General features: G+C 39.6%; 1 protein-coding gene across 3 annotated transcripts in view; it reads left to right on the top strand.

The window, feature by feature from the left end:
* The first annotated feature begins 1016 nt into the window (after positions 1 to 1016).
* Positions 1017 to 15252, top strand: part of otog (otogelin) — a 50005-nt gene continuing 35769 nt past the window's right edge. Inside the window, exons 1-15 of one of the 3 annotated variants that reach the window (XM_058630207.1) lie at positions 1017 to 1206; positions 1437 to 1494; positions 2423 to 2480; positions 4113 to 5649; positions 7308 to 7406; positions 7583 to 7740; positions 8689 to 8810; positions 9187 to 9395; positions 10578 to 10708; positions 11228 to 11334; positions 11984 to 12093; positions 13149 to 13274; positions 13919 to 14027; positions 14330 to 14376; positions 14557 to 14702. In XM_058630207.1, coding sequence (XP_058486190.1) covers positions 1131 to 1206; positions 1437 to 1494; positions 2423 to 2480; positions 4113 to 5649; positions 7308 to 7406; positions 7583 to 7740; positions 8689 to 8810; positions 9187 to 9395; positions 10578 to 10708; positions 11228 to 11334; positions 11984 to 12093; positions 13149 to 13274; positions 13919 to 14027; positions 14330 to 14376; positions 14557 to 14702 — 3093 coding nt within the window. In that variant the 5' untranslated portion in view covers positions 1017 to 1130. Of the gene's footprint in view, positions 1207 to 1436; positions 1495 to 2422; positions 2481 to 4112; positions 5650 to 7304; positions 7407 to 7582; positions 7741 to 8688; positions 8811 to 9186; positions 9396 to 10577; positions 10709 to 11227; positions 11335 to 11983; positions 12094 to 13148; positions 13275 to 13918; positions 14028 to 14329; positions 14377 to 14556; positions 14703 to 15252 lie in introns of all 3 variants that reach the window. The other 2 variants (XM_058630206.1, XM_058630208.1) reach the window with 2 other exon arrangements.

Below are 15252 nucleotides of genomic sequence, written 5' to 3'. Positions count from 1 at the left end.
AGAAATCCAAACTTGGGAATTTGTTGAAACCACATTCTGGGACATAATAATCAATATTTCAAATACTGAGTGAAAAGGCTAACTGGCACATTTTTATTTGGAACAACACATGTCCTGTTTAATGAGCAATATTCAACCTGAGGCTAAATTAATTGTAAGTGTCAACCAGGAGAGAAAACTAATCATGTTAATTAAATTTGTAAATTGCTTTTACACTTTTCGGATAATAGTTTGAATTATTGTTCTAATGCATGATGCAAACTGCTCTATGTCCTTGTTTTTCAATCGCAGCACATTTGACAAATTGTTTGTTTCCAATGAACAAGAAGACGATTCATCTGATAGAGGGAAAAGGTGAGTCTCAAAAAATAGTTTTTACTTACAGTAAAAAAAAATAGTAATGTAATGTAATTGCACACCAGTACAAGTAAGAGTTTCATTTGTAAAAAAATATCTCCATTCCCTGCACACACCGCTGTAATGTACTATTGCGTGTAAACCACATGAGGGCGCAGCTCTGGTTCTTTTATTCCAAGCACAGCAGTGAACTGACATTAGTGACATGATATATGAAGTCTAATTGAATTAAGAGTTTAATATGATGTGATGCGTTTGCAGGTAACACACACACACACACACAGCGAGAGAGAGAGAGAGAGAGAGAGAGAGAGAGATGCAGCTATCCTTTTAAGGACTCTGCTTTGACTTCCATTAATTTGAAGAGCCAAAACGAAACGAAGCATTATCTCTTACCTTAGACGTAACCAGTTAATTTCTAAAGTAACTCAACCTAACTTAATTAACTTAACCAATTCCTCAGAAATTGGGTTCTGCCTCATTAGGACCACGTTTTGAGGTTTTGGTCTTCATGAGGACTACTGGTCCGTGTTCATGCAAGTAGTGAAGAGGGAACACACACACACACACACATACACGATTTGTTGCCTCGACCCCGCCCACCTGTGCATATATTATGCTAATGAGCAGGTGAAGCGGTTCTTGAGGCGCGCGGCGCGCCGCTCTTGGATGAGGCGGATGGAGCAGCGCAGGAATCGTCGGGAGTTCAGCCGCAGGCTTTTCATCAGGTGATGCTGTCGAAACCCGACTGACGGCGGATCCGCGGAACACGAATGGATCCATATTTAAGAAGCAGCTGGAAAAGGCTCCTTCGAGTGTTATCGTTTTATTATTTCCTAATTTATCAAGGTGAGTCACCTGTAAGGAAGGAGACGCTGCAAGTTAAAAAAAAAGTCCGATTCCTAAGTGAAAGTAAAAAATAAATACCAATAAAATACTGATATTATCAGTTATTGACCTTTGGCTTTATGTGGCAGCTCAGCATATTTTCTGTGTAAACGGGTTTAAAGTTAAACTGGTTACTCTCTTTATTATTTAGTTTTGATGTGTTTTTATTCATTTATTGTCTTTAATTTCAGCTCATCTTTCCTGGGGAGTTGAGCGAGTGAACGTTTCAGAATGGGATGAATTAAATAAGTGAGTTTGTTTTTTAATATATTTATCTAAACATTTGCTGATGTTGTCAAGATTTGAAATGTTTTAGTTTCATATAATTAACAATATATTGTTTTTATATTCTATATACACTATACAGTGCTGGGCAAAACGTTTTAGTCACACATTATGTCATAACGTCTGATCAGTTTATGCAAGTAAACAGAAAAAAACAAAATCACACCAACACAGTAAGGGTTAAAGGAACTTGATGGCTCTGAGCATCTTGGAGAACCTGCTGCTATGTGATGCCAGACATGATTAGCAGGAGTCTTTGGAGATGGTTCCATCACGATATGTGAAAATTCTATGGGCCTCAAACTTGACTGCACAGCTACATCAGACTTCTTCAATGGGACTGAGAGATCTATAGGAAGCTTTTGCACAGTGCTGTATAGTGTGTGGTTCTGCTGGTGTTCTCTTCCCATATGTTTTACAGCACAACACTGGGAATTATAATAATCCAAAATTAATTATCCAAAGCATTTTATTGTGATAACAAGGGCTGAAAAGACTAGTCATGATTCCTCAAAGTAAAAGACAATATTTGGCTTTTGGACATCTGTCACACAAAACAAGGACAATATTTAAACTTGGATTTTGTGAAAATGCAATGGTCATTTTTGTCACTTTTCTACTTTTTTGACACAAGTTAAATAATCAGCAGATTAACTGTTTAGTAATGTTGTCAATTGTAGCCCTTGTTGTTGCTTTGATTTCACTGACTTTTTACTGTGGTATTTAGAGGTGCAGACTGTTTGATGTTTTTTTATTTATTTTATTTAAATTGTCTTTAGTTGGTTTGTTCCTTGATGGGGGTGGGTTTGTGGGGTTTGTCACATCCAGTGTTGGGGGCCAGGGGGGGGCACCTGTGGCAGGAACAAACCTCTCCTTGTTCTCTATGTCCCAGCAGCGGGAGCAGGAGTATAAAGCAGCAGAAATGGGACACCGCTTCCCAGGGAGGGCAGGTAGGCTGTTACATTGAGCACTGGTGCTGATGGAGCAAACACACAGTTAGAGATAATCCAAAAAAAAATCTGCAACACTCACACCAAAACACACACCTGGAGGAGAGTAAAAAAATATAAAGCCAATGTATTTCCAGGTGCTTAGCTGTAAGGTCAAATATTTATACAATATAAATAATTAGGTTGTAACATTTTAGGTGACTTTTACTTTTTACTTAAAAAAAAAATATGGCAGCCATTATTGGCAGATTTGATGAATTTCCAATTCATACACTGACATTACCTGTGGTCTTGTTCATACTGGGTGAGTCCAACCTATCTTTGAAATATCTGTAAATCTGTACAAAAACACATACATTTCCCATGAGGTCTGACTGAGCACAAACATAGATGACATATAAAGATATATGAACTGAATATGAGCATTGTCTATTTTGTGTGTTTGAGTAAGTGTTTTCCCCTCAGACACAGACGTATGAGTGAGTCCCTGCAGGGATATACAGTAGCTGCTCTGTTGTCTTACTCTTCCTCTGTCAATGCCTCTATCAGCCTGAATGTGTTTGCTACTTTTGTCTGTTTTTCCTTTGGTTCAGCAAGGCGTGAGAATCTGCTTTAAAACATGGGAGCTTGTAAATGAACAAAACACTTACTGGTTATGCAGCAATAGAGAGCAGATGTATCCCATGTCATTGTACTGTACTTTGCTCCAAATTCAGTCAATGCATCAGGACATCTGGGTTGACATACTGCTGTATTTGTGTTCAACCTGCTGATTTCCCTTATCTGTTTTGATACTGATCTGCAATTAATATTTCATCATCTCACACCCCTTGTATCCACCATCACCCCCTCACCCAATTAACCCTACCATCTGCTTTGTTTGTCCCTTGTGAGATGATAGTGACCGATCAGGAATCCAGGGAGGAACAAAGTGTAGAGACAAAGTTCCATCAGTGGTTTCTGAATGCTGATGCAAATGATGTTTTAAAACAAAGCTGCATTTATCTTCTATTTACTATCTGCCTATATCTTAGATATTAATTTTTGCCTTAGGTAGCGTTCACAGCTGCTCACTGCATATCGCATAAAACAAAGACCATTCAGAACACTCAGGGGAGGTGGTGTGGGGTAGGGTGTGGGTTTTCGACCTGGATGGGAAAACTATGTTGGAAAGTCACAGAGGAGTCATTAATAAAGGCTGGATGACAGGTCTTTGCTCTCTGGCATCTTCTTTTCCCAGCGCTGCCTTGTCAACATTCTCACCAAACAGAAATCCTGTTTGTGAAAAACTGTGTCATTTTGAGAGGATTTTGGATGTTCCATATTTTAATCAACTATTTATTAATCTGTCACATGAGAGCAGAATTTGCTTTCCTTGATATTATATTAAACTCATGGTATTAATTAAAATAATCAAGCTCCGTGACATGGATTTAACTTTGGTTTTCTGAAAACCGGCTCTTTGCTCTCTAGGCAGCATCAAGACTTAATTGGAAAATGATCTGATTTAATATATTAGTTTGGAAGAAGCTCTGAAACATTGCTGAGTAGGATCAGATTAGGGCTGTAGTATGACTGAATAGTCTCAACTGTTGCATGACACACCTGCTAATGCAGTTTCTTTCCTTGAAGGACCTGCAGACAATGGCTGATGGCCTAGAAAGCAACACATCATCCTCAAGTCATTCATCGGTCAGCCAAACATTAGTCACGTACAACCTGACGTCCTCCAGCACAGAAAGGACACTGTCACCCTCATGGACCCTCAGCTCTGTGCAGTCATCTGCAACCACAGCAGACTCTCATCAAACACCATCAAGAACACTATCATCAAGGCAATCACCAGGCTACACACCATCGCCCAGAAAATCAACAACTATTAAAACATCAGCCAACCAATCACAAGGCAGCACACCAGCTAGTGAATCAACTAGCACAGCACCATCAAGCCAGTTGCCAACAATAATACCAATCAGTCAATCATCACAAAGCACATCACCAAGAGACACAGAAGTCTTTAGCCAATCAGTGACCTCCACATCATCAGCCAGACAAGAACCAGGCAGCACACAAGCTAGTCAATCACCTAAGACTACAACACTGTTGAGCCAACTTACAACCCTAGATAGTCAATCACCAGGCAGTACAACACCAGGAAAGATAGGAGTTCCTAGCCAGTCATCGACCACTCCAATATCAAAAAGCAAATTGCTAAGTAACACAACACCTGGCAGCAAATCACCAGCAACTGTAGTTCCACTTGAACAATCATCAACAACTATAGCACCTGTCACCCCATCAGCAAGCGTAACACCATCCATTCAGTCTTCGATTAAGATAGAAGCCAGGGCAGTAGCAGTCAGCCAATCACCAAGCAGAACAACAGCAACACCACAAAGAACACCATCATCCAGAAAAGCATTGGGCATCACAACTGGCACCCAGAAACCAACCAGTATAGCACCAGCTACTCAGTCAGCAACAAGCGCAGTAAAATCCAACCATTCACCAAACAAACTATCACTTACCTCTACAATAGCCAGCCAACTACAGGCAACCCCAACACCAGGCAGTGAATCACCAGCAACCCCAAAACCAGACAGTGAATCACCAACAACCCCAACACCAGCCAGTAAATCACCACCAACCCCAACACCAGGCAGTGAATCACCAACAACACCAACACCAGCCAGTGAATCACCAACAACCCCAACACCAGGCAGTGAATCACCAACAACACCAACACCAGCCAGTGAATCACCAACAACCCCAACACCAGCCAGTGAATCACCAACAACCCCAACACCAGCCAGTGAATCACCAACAACCCCAACCCCAGCTAGAGAACCACAAACAACCACAACACCAGCTAGAGAACCACAGACAATCAGACCATTCAGTCAAACACCAACAACACCAGTCAGTAAATTGCCAATAACCACAAGACCAGCCATTGTGTCATACAGCATAACATCTCATAACACATCACAGTCAAATGTGAAACCACCTGACCAGTCTCTGACCAGCTCGGGACTACCAAACCACTTGTCATCTGGTTTATTGTCTCCAGTTAGTGGATCATTTTCTCCAGAGGAGCATCCAGTTAATAATTCACTTCTCACCAGGCAGGTGAAGGAAGCCCTGAGGTTGTCATTGCGCAGGAGTCCAGGTGGGTTTAACAAGGATGTTGAGTGCGTGAAAACGCTTTGTTTAAATGATGATACAGTTAATTCAAAATTAACAACTGGGCAAAACACAGAAAGAATTAAAAGCCCTACACTTGTTCCTCACAAAAAGAAAAAAAACAAACTTTATTACCTGACCAGGTGATGATTCAGACCCAAGCCTTTCCTCAGAGTAGTAGCTGAAAGGTCACCTTGTCTATAATAAAGTTTTTGGAGCAAAAACTGTTGTTCTGACATTGACATTTAATCATTTTGCAGATAACATGCTTAGTACCCAGTGTTTATTTATTTTAGATGTGCATGTGTGTGCCTTTGCACACATTCTAATGTGTTCCCAATAGCCCCCACACCCCAAGGGTCACCAAAAACCACAGGGGAACTCTATAATTTTGTTTTATAGAAAATGTTATGTATCAGTATTTTTATCAAGTGTGCACTACTGAAGTACAAAATCAGCTATAATGGATCCTTCATCTTGAGACAGTATCCTGTAGAGTTCAAATGTAGTACGATCTAATCTGTTTGCATCTATGTATATATATATATATATATATATATATATATATATACGTTTATACACGTTTAAATCCCCCCCCACAACAATCATTGAGGTTATGGCTGACATCCCATACAAACAACTCGGATGGTTAGACTGCACCATATTCCAATAAGTGAATGAGCTCTCTGACTTGAGAACACCGCTAACACTCACACAGATTCACTGGTGGGTAAAATAAAATAGAAGTGAATCATATGTAATTTCATCCTGATGCCATTTGATGAAGCTGTCAAACATGGGTTTAAACTGAGCAACAGTCCAGCTGTCTGTTTTACAGAGTGAACAGCAGGCGAGTAGTTTTTATGTTCAGGTATCACTACTTTCCCCTCCACAAACCTCGTCATAGTACCTGTGCTTGTGTGGGCCACGGCTGACTGGGCAGATAACCTGTAAGCCCACTGTGCAGATGGTGTTAGTGCAGGATGGGGAGCCATCATTTGGTGTTTGGTGGTGCGTTCAATGACTGGAACATTTGTCAGAGCCTCACTGTCAGACAGATGGCAACTTTTACTTAAGCATGTGGCCGACTGATTCGCAAACTAAGTCATCTGAGTCTGTGCTTCCTATTGTTGATGTGCTTCATAGTCGGATTACAACATGGTGGACTTGGGGCAAATATTTTCTGTTGACCCCCCTATATTTTGGAAACAAGTAGTACTCTAGTACTGAATTGTTGAATCGATGTAACAATTTGTCACATTACAGAAAATGCGAATCTTTTATGATTAGTAGCTTCTCCATTGTCCATTTTTGCTCATTTCACAGCTTGTTTTGATAGGAAACAACAGCATTACATTTTGGGCTGTACTTGGACAAGGTTTTATGTTCCTTTCATTGTTTTCTGTCATTTTATAAACTGAAGAACCACAGTCGCTCCAAGAGAATAGTTGGACAAATGTATAATTATATATTGTTGAATAACACATTTTCTGTGTGTTTGTTATTTGCACAATAAAACAAATCAGATAAAAACCCAAAGTTCAATTTAACCAAAAAGCCACAAGTCATTGCTGTTGTTCTTTGGTACAAATGTCTAATTTATCAAATGATGTAATTGTGTGACAGTTTTTCTTCTCTCAGCAGAGCAATGTATGTCTCCATGCCTGAATGGAGGACAATGCATTCAGTCTGATACATGTGACTGCAGCTTGTATCAGGCCACTGGACACAGATGTCAGACAGGTAAACTACATATCTATATACCACACAAATCAGTCAATTACATGGAAAACCACGATGTGAACTGTACCACTGGCCGTTATATTTAAAACACATTTTGGTTGTGATTGACCACAAAAAAGAACGAAGAATGTGTGTTTCAACAGTGAAAAGTCGTCTTTTTCTCTCATCAAATTCAGTCCCAAATCCTGGATTTGAAAGAGAGATGACCTGCAGAACGTGGGGCCAGTACAACTTTGAGACCTTTGATGGCCTTTACTTCTTCTTCCCCGGCCGATGCACATACACACTGCTGAAGGACTGTGAGGAAAGCACGCAGGCCAGCATTGTTGTTCAGGTTAGTCCAGTATTGGATGCCTGCTTCCAGCTGTGGAGAGTTTGAACTCCTGCTCCAAAGCACCTGAGGAAAAGACTTGCTCTGATGATTAGTGAAAGCTATCTGGTTATTAGAGTCAATTACTACTAAATACCGCAATTACCCGCTATGCCTTGAAAGCATCTGCATCAGACTGAGACTTTGTTCCTCTGAAAAGGCAACAGATACTGTAGCTGTGGGCGGGGAAACTAAAACCAAACTGAGAACATGTAAATATCCATATGCACTATGATCATTAATATCATTGCTAACAATATGGTGTTTTTCATGAACAAAAAACTGCAACTGCAATGTTATATATTGAATAATCTGAGCAGAAAGTGAACAGACTTTTTAGAAATAGATTACTTTGTCCAGGAATGCCTTAAAAAGCCAAAACAAGGTGTGTTTGCTGTTTTTAGGCTCAAGTTCCAGCATTTAAACTGGGTTTTTTTTAGGGTTTTGATGCCCAGTTTTCTTTGTCTACAGTTTTTTTCCCCGTTGTGCATAAGCTGGCATAGTTATTTGCTGCTCTGCTGCACCTGCTGTCCATAGAAAAGATCACTTTTTAAAGCTTTTTGTGACATCTGCTCATTAAAGGTACTGTGTAATGTTATTATGATTATCATTAGAAACCTCGAAAAGCCAAAGGAAAATAAAACATATCTCTCTTTAACGTAAGAACTAAAAAAATCAGATGAACTTCTATAGATTTTCCAAAAGAGTTCAAAGCTAAAGGTCATGGTGACCTCATATTTTTGTGACTGCAATATGGAAGGAACACCTGTAGGGAGTTAAATTACATTTGATAAAATCACTCTCTTGGCTTCAAGGATGAATGGATAAATAACACTCTGCTGTCCCACAGGGGGCACTGCAACAGTTTTCAAATGAATGGTCCCATACGATGTTGCGTCTTCCTGTCTTCAGGTCCATAATGATCCAGACTGTGGCTCTGTCCCCTACACCTGCCAAAGATCGGTCAGCCTCTTCCTGCCTTGGGAGGGTGAAGTCCGGCTAGATGCCACCAGTGTAACCTATAATGGTCAAAGGTCAGCAGTGTAACACTAGAAAACATCTTTATAAAAAAGTATTTATTACATTATTTTTCGAATTATTTTGTCAAATTCTCATTATTCATCTGCTTCATTCTAGTAGACATGTATCAAATATGTTCCAAACATTTTGTGTATGCATATTGTATAATTTTGTTCAATTTTATTGGTCCTTTGTGGCACTTTGAGACAGCATTCCTGCAAACACAGACACTTATAAGTGTCCAATAATACGGCATATAGAAAATCCCACCACAAACAGGTTTTTTTGTGTTAAAGCTTATGATGTACATTATTATATGTATAAGCCAGTGTGAGGAGAGGGTGGTGTCAGTGATATATATATATATGGTGTCACTGTCTCTGGCTTCAGGTTGCAGCTGCCTCATCACATCCATGACCTGCAGCTGGAGCAGATCTCCCAGTATGTTCTGGTGACGCTGCATCACAGCTTCACGCTCGCATGGGAGGGACGCAGCGGTTCCGTCTACATCAAGCTCAGTCCGGATTTCGTGGGCAGAACCTGCGGTCTGTGTGGAAACTTCAATGCAGACGTCCAGGATGACCTGAAGACGAGTTATGGTGGGATTATTTCTTTGGTCTAAATGTGAAGCTACTGTAAATTACGCTGTCGTTTTGTTTAACATAATTTCAGCATGTAGTCAGAGACAGGCTCTGATGTTGAAAGTCACTTATCACTCGGACAATCTCGCCATGTGTCTTAGAAACAGCTTAGATTGTTCTGTTGCATGAATAAACCTGAACATGCTTGGTCAGGTTGTAATCAGTAAGCACTTAACCACAAAACAAAGATTGGAATCTGATCAGTACAATTGTGCAAGGATCTGTTCAGTGACACATTTTACTTCAACAACAAAACTGTAGCTCCACTTATGGTCTAAATATAGTACTGTAGGAATAATGACAGAGATGGACTTTACTTTTTTGATTTAGACTTCATCAAGAAGCAAAAAGGTCTAATTGAAAGTCTCTTAATAGGGTTGATTTGTTGGTTTATTGGCAAAAGTCACATTATCACAAGTATAAGTTGTGGTTTGAGCCTTCTCTTGGACAACTGTATGTACAACTTCACTTACAGCCTAACAACAGCTCAGCATCAGAACTGCATCATTTTAAAACAGCGTAATTTAAAGAAGGTTAGAGTTAATTTGTTATATTATTGATTGTTCTGCGTTTTATGGAAATTAAGAAACAATTCATATCTTTAAGTTTGTGGTGGTAATGTTCCGTCACGTTTTAAATCAATTTCACAGTGAATACTGAACCGAAGCTTGATGTTACAAAAATAAATCACATTGTAATATCTGTCAGGAAAACTGCAAATAAATATTTCACCCTATTGTTCTGCCTTACTTGTGTAGTTTGGTTCCAGGTATTAGATAAATACTGCACCTTATTGCACCTCTTACTGCAGACACACCATTCGTCTAAGTACAAGTTTGTGTCCCATTAAAAATGATTCTGGAGCCATTATTTGAATTTGAAAAAAAAATATTGTATTGTATTATTGCGTTAAAGTCATATATTTTATTACTTTGACCATAGTGCAAAATAACATGCTCCCAATAACCTGCTTCTGGATGGCAACAAAATGTATAAGTTTGAGTCCGAAAATCAAACAATTTAGAAAATGATTTTGGTTCTTGCATTTAAAAGGTTGCTGACCAGGTAACTGACCAGACTGTCCTTGAATGCACCAGTTAAATCTCTCACTCTCTCTCTCTCACCCTCTCTCTCTCCTAGGTGTGTTGACTAATGAAATTGAAATGTTTGGGAATAGTTGGGTGGAGACGGCGCCTCACCAGGACCAATGTGCCAGGGTGCCTTCAGACTTCTCCTCACCCTGTGCTGCAGTTGATGCTCACGTGCTGTTGGTAAAGAGCCTGATAAAAACTGTTGTAGAAGAGAGAATATCATCTAACTTAAGCAGTACAATATACAGTATGTTACTGTAGCACTAAATGTATATATATTTTTTTTACAAATGTTCTTCTTTCACTAAAACCCTAAACATATTCTGATACGAAATACAATGTCAGTACAATGGAAAAGTAGAGATTGAATGCAGGAATTATTACTTAATGCTTTTTATTTTCTCTTTTTTTTCTTTTTCTCTTTTTTTATCACCAAATTTAAGAATTTGCAATTTGTTATGAATTAAGTTTCGTTTTTATTTTATTTTAAACGTTTTATTGGGAATTACTTGGTTGAATTTCTCTTTTTCTTCTTTGGTGTTGTACAGCATTTGGCACATGTTGCCTTGCTGCCTTTTTTTTAACCTTAACGTTAACTCATCCCTGCCTCACTTTGCAGTTTCTATGTGCCCAAACTCAAACATAAATCTGTGTTCTTCTTCTTAGTTGAACGATGAGGAAAACCTTTTTCTTTTGCAGAAAGTGGAGGAGGTGTGTGCGATGCTGCTGGATCCACCATTTCAGAGTTGCCATGACTTTGTCAGCCCACTGTCCTACATGGCCAGCTGCTCCAATGACCTCTGCATGTAAGAGCAACAGGTTCACATCCACTTTAATGACTCCTGAGAGAAAACAAGCATTAATCTCAATAGGCAGGTTTCTCACTCTTGAAATAACTTTTATTCTGATGGTAATTTGTTGAAAATTCAGAATATCAATTTGATAAATGCTTCATCAGCCTGTGACCATTTTAACATTGTGAAATGGAACATTTTGGTTTATCCAGTAATATCCTGTGTGTTTCCACATATTTCTTTATTTTTGTGACCCACTGTCCATCTCCATGAAGAAGACCGTGAGCACTCTCTGGTTTCTCATTTGTGTCTTTCAGTGGCTTTGGTCCATGAACATGCGCTCCCTCTGAGGGTAACTTTAGCCTCAGCAATCTATTACAACTCAGGCTCATTAGGAAACAGAGACCAGCTGTAAAGTCAACAGTTTTCTCTCTTCAGAAACTAATTTACCATATCAGAGTGTTTAGACTGACACACGCTACAACAAAGTTTTCCATTTGAATCCTTTAGTGGGCAGATTTATTCATCCACAGATAACGTTGGCAGGGAGTTATCTCTTTGAGGTGCTCAGTAAGATCATTTCAGTGTACCTGGCTTGGTGACCACAAAGTCACCTGGCTCCTCTCAAAGCATTCCTCTCTGTGTGTTTCTCTGTTTAAAGGTCGGGTCCCAGTGGCGATGTGGTATGCCAGGTGTTCACCGAGTATGCCCGAGCCTGTGCCCACGCTGACCACCCACTGCACCACTGGAGGCAACACATTCCTCAGTGTGGTACGTCTTGACCCTGCATAGCTTAAAGGAATACTTCACCAATTTACATTTAGCTTTGTTTTACTGTATTACTGTATTACTTAAATTGTGCTTCCCAACCTCAGTTTCCCCTGAGTTGCAAAATATCTTAATTCTTTTCTTTGTTACGTGCCCACTAGTGACACTTGCTCCTGTTAGCTTAACTGTTAGCAAAGATGGCGGACACTGTTTACATTCTGGGAATCACTGGTGGGCACGTAACAAAAAAAAAGAAGATGATATTTAAGCACAATTTTTCAAAAAATACTACCCCTATTCTATTAAAGCTAATGCAAAAGTATTCCTTTAACATTAAATCAACACAAAACAGAGAAACTGATAACAAACTGATAATGTGTGACCTCCTTATTTCATATGAATGCATCTTAAAAGTAAATTGCATTTTAAAAATGACTGTAAAATCTCTTTTGCATAAGTATCAGTTATAATATCCTTAAAGTATTATCCTGAGACTGAGGTTTATGTTTTTTTTCCATGATTTACCTGGAAGAGCCTGCAGAATCAATTGAATCCCTAGATTAGAATCTAGGGAAGAAAAAACAAAAGAAGAAAATACTTAAAGAAGTTTAACAAGCAGAGACTTGCTGAAAGGTGCATTAACACACCCTAATAATAAATATCATTGTGTGTTTTTTTTTTATTTGTGGCTATTAGTTTACTATTACTAAGGTCAGTTACGTGTTTGAGATAACAATACGTTTGTGGTCTGGGGTGTTATCTTTCTCCTATGTTATGTTGATTTGTTCCTATATTTCTTTTGTATACTGTACATATAAATATACATGTATATATGTATATTTATGTATATGTATATGTATATCATAATCAGTCTCTGCATATATATATATATATATATATATACATATATATTTATCTCTCTCTCTCTCTATATATATTTATATATATATATGTATATATATACATGTATATATGTATATTTATGTATATGTATATCATAATCAGTCTCTGCAGAAGAAGTTTCTGACATGTTTGTTATATTTCATTTCTGTGACCAGCGAAGCAGTGTCCTCTTGGTCTGCAGTACAGGGAATGTATCAGCTGCTGCCCACAGTCCTGCAACATAGAAAGAACGTGTATTGACAGCAAGCTGGCCTGCTTGGATGGATGCTACTGTCCAAACGGTTAGTTTAAATTTTTTCTATCGTAGTCCAATTTCAAAACATTACAGATTGAATATGTAACAATGACAAATGACAAATGATGAGACTTATGCTATATATTGTTTAGTAGAGGTCTTGAAAAAGAAGGGTCAACACTGCAAATATTGACTTGTTGCATGAACTCAGTGTAATTGTCAATAAAAGCTTTTGACAATTGACGTTTACAGCACTCTTCATATCCATAGAAATCGGACTGTTTCAATTTTGGTCACCATTTATTGACGTCATCTGCTTTTTCCATCTCTTTTATAACTTCCAAGGCAAAGCAGACACTCGATGAGCGATCAGAGTGAAGAAGCTACTACTTAGGCAGCGTGTTGACTCATTGCCGTTTGCTGCACGTTCTGGCACCAGTGCTGTCACGTTTACACTGTTTATTCTAACGCTGTGATTCCCATCACTGTCTGCCAGCGAAGCTCTTTCTGTAAAGCTCAAGCCAAATAAGACAACAAATCCAATGATTCCAAGTTGCTTCCCGATGTCATGAAACCAGCAGCAGAAATTACAGACTGTGCATTACTACTGCATTACTGCTACATCTTCCACCGAGTTTGTATTTTTTTTTGGTTGTCAATCCCAAATATAAAGCACTTGTCTCCTAACAGGTCTGATCTATGAGGACGGAGGCTGTGTGATGCCCTCCGACTGTCCCTGTGAGTACCACGGCATGTTCTACCCCTCTGGACAAACTCTGCAGGAGGAATGCAACAACTGGTGAGCAGCATTTAACCTTTCTCTCAGACTGTGATGAAAAAAGAGAATTCTATGTAATCTATGTAATATCCTCATGTTGCTGCCTTTGACCTTACATGAACCCCAGGTGGACACTTCTAAGACTTTGTGAGGCCATGTTGCTTTACAGCATATTGTCCTGCAGACTCCACGCAGTCTGTTTAATCTCCTCAGATCTGACCAGCTGGGTGAGATGTGTCCAGTGTCTCTCAGTGATCTCGCTGATTAGTTCAGCTTTTCATGTTCCCAGAGCCACCTGTGGACCTCTCTGCTTTTTGTTTCAGCACATGCGTGGGTGGAGTGTGGAACTGCACAGACTACAGCTGCCCAGGTTTGTGCCATCTCGTGTTTTCTTACATTCGGTCATCACAAGTACCAAACTGACCTTTTCTTTAAAACATCCCGCTATTTACTGCTAAAAGAATTGTAAGTCAAATTTCCAGTAAATTATACCAGTGGTGTTCAGACTTCAGCTTAATACAAGAAACAACGTTGTCATACTTTTCTTCAGGCGAGTGCTCGGTCACTGGCGACATGTATTTTCACTCCTTTGACGGGCGGCTCTACACCTTTCCTGCAAGATGTCAGTATGTCCTCGCCAAGAGTCGGAACTCAGGAAAGTTCACAGTCACCATCCAGAATGCCCCCTGTGGAGCTGTGAGTGTCCTTGTTAAACTTTTTCTCTTTTCTTTTTTGCTGTTGAGACAAAATTCTCACACCGAAAGTCACATAAGTGCTTTATTATCCCTGCTCAGTTGAGGTCGGCACGCTGTCAGTTGAGGAAATGTCTTGATCAAACTCAGGGTAGATATCAGGGGAGAAAAGACCCCTCTCTCCAAGTCTTTAATTTCCCATCAGCCTTTGAGCTGCTCTGCAAACCGGAGGAGGAGATGGAGAGTGAGATATAAGATGTCCCCACTCATCATAGCAGGGGCCCAAGACCTCTAACAGCCAAGTGAACTGGATTACCTTATCTAGCCTCTGACTGACGGAGCTGTGAATGGCTTTGTAGTGAAGCGGGAGGTGAAGAGAGGAGCTGGGGGGGTGGGTGTGGGGACTTGGACAGAGAGAAGGTTATGTGAAAGCAGGAGGTGAATGATGGGAAGAGTGGAAGGGGGAGGTGTGGGTGAGGTGGGTACTAAAACGTGGCTGTGGGGATCTGCCACTTATGAAAGAAACGATTTACAGAGGCGGATCGCTTACTGTC

This window comes from Solea solea, chromosome 5 (genome assembly GCF_958295425.1).
Source record: "Solea solea chromosome 5, fSolSol10.1, whole genome shotgun sequence".
NCBI lineage: Eukaryota > Metazoa > Chordata > Actinopteri > Pleuronectiformes > Soleidae > Solea > Solea solea.
Note: the sequence above shows the minus strand (reverse complement) of the source record. Positions and strands in the feature narration are given on the sequence as shown.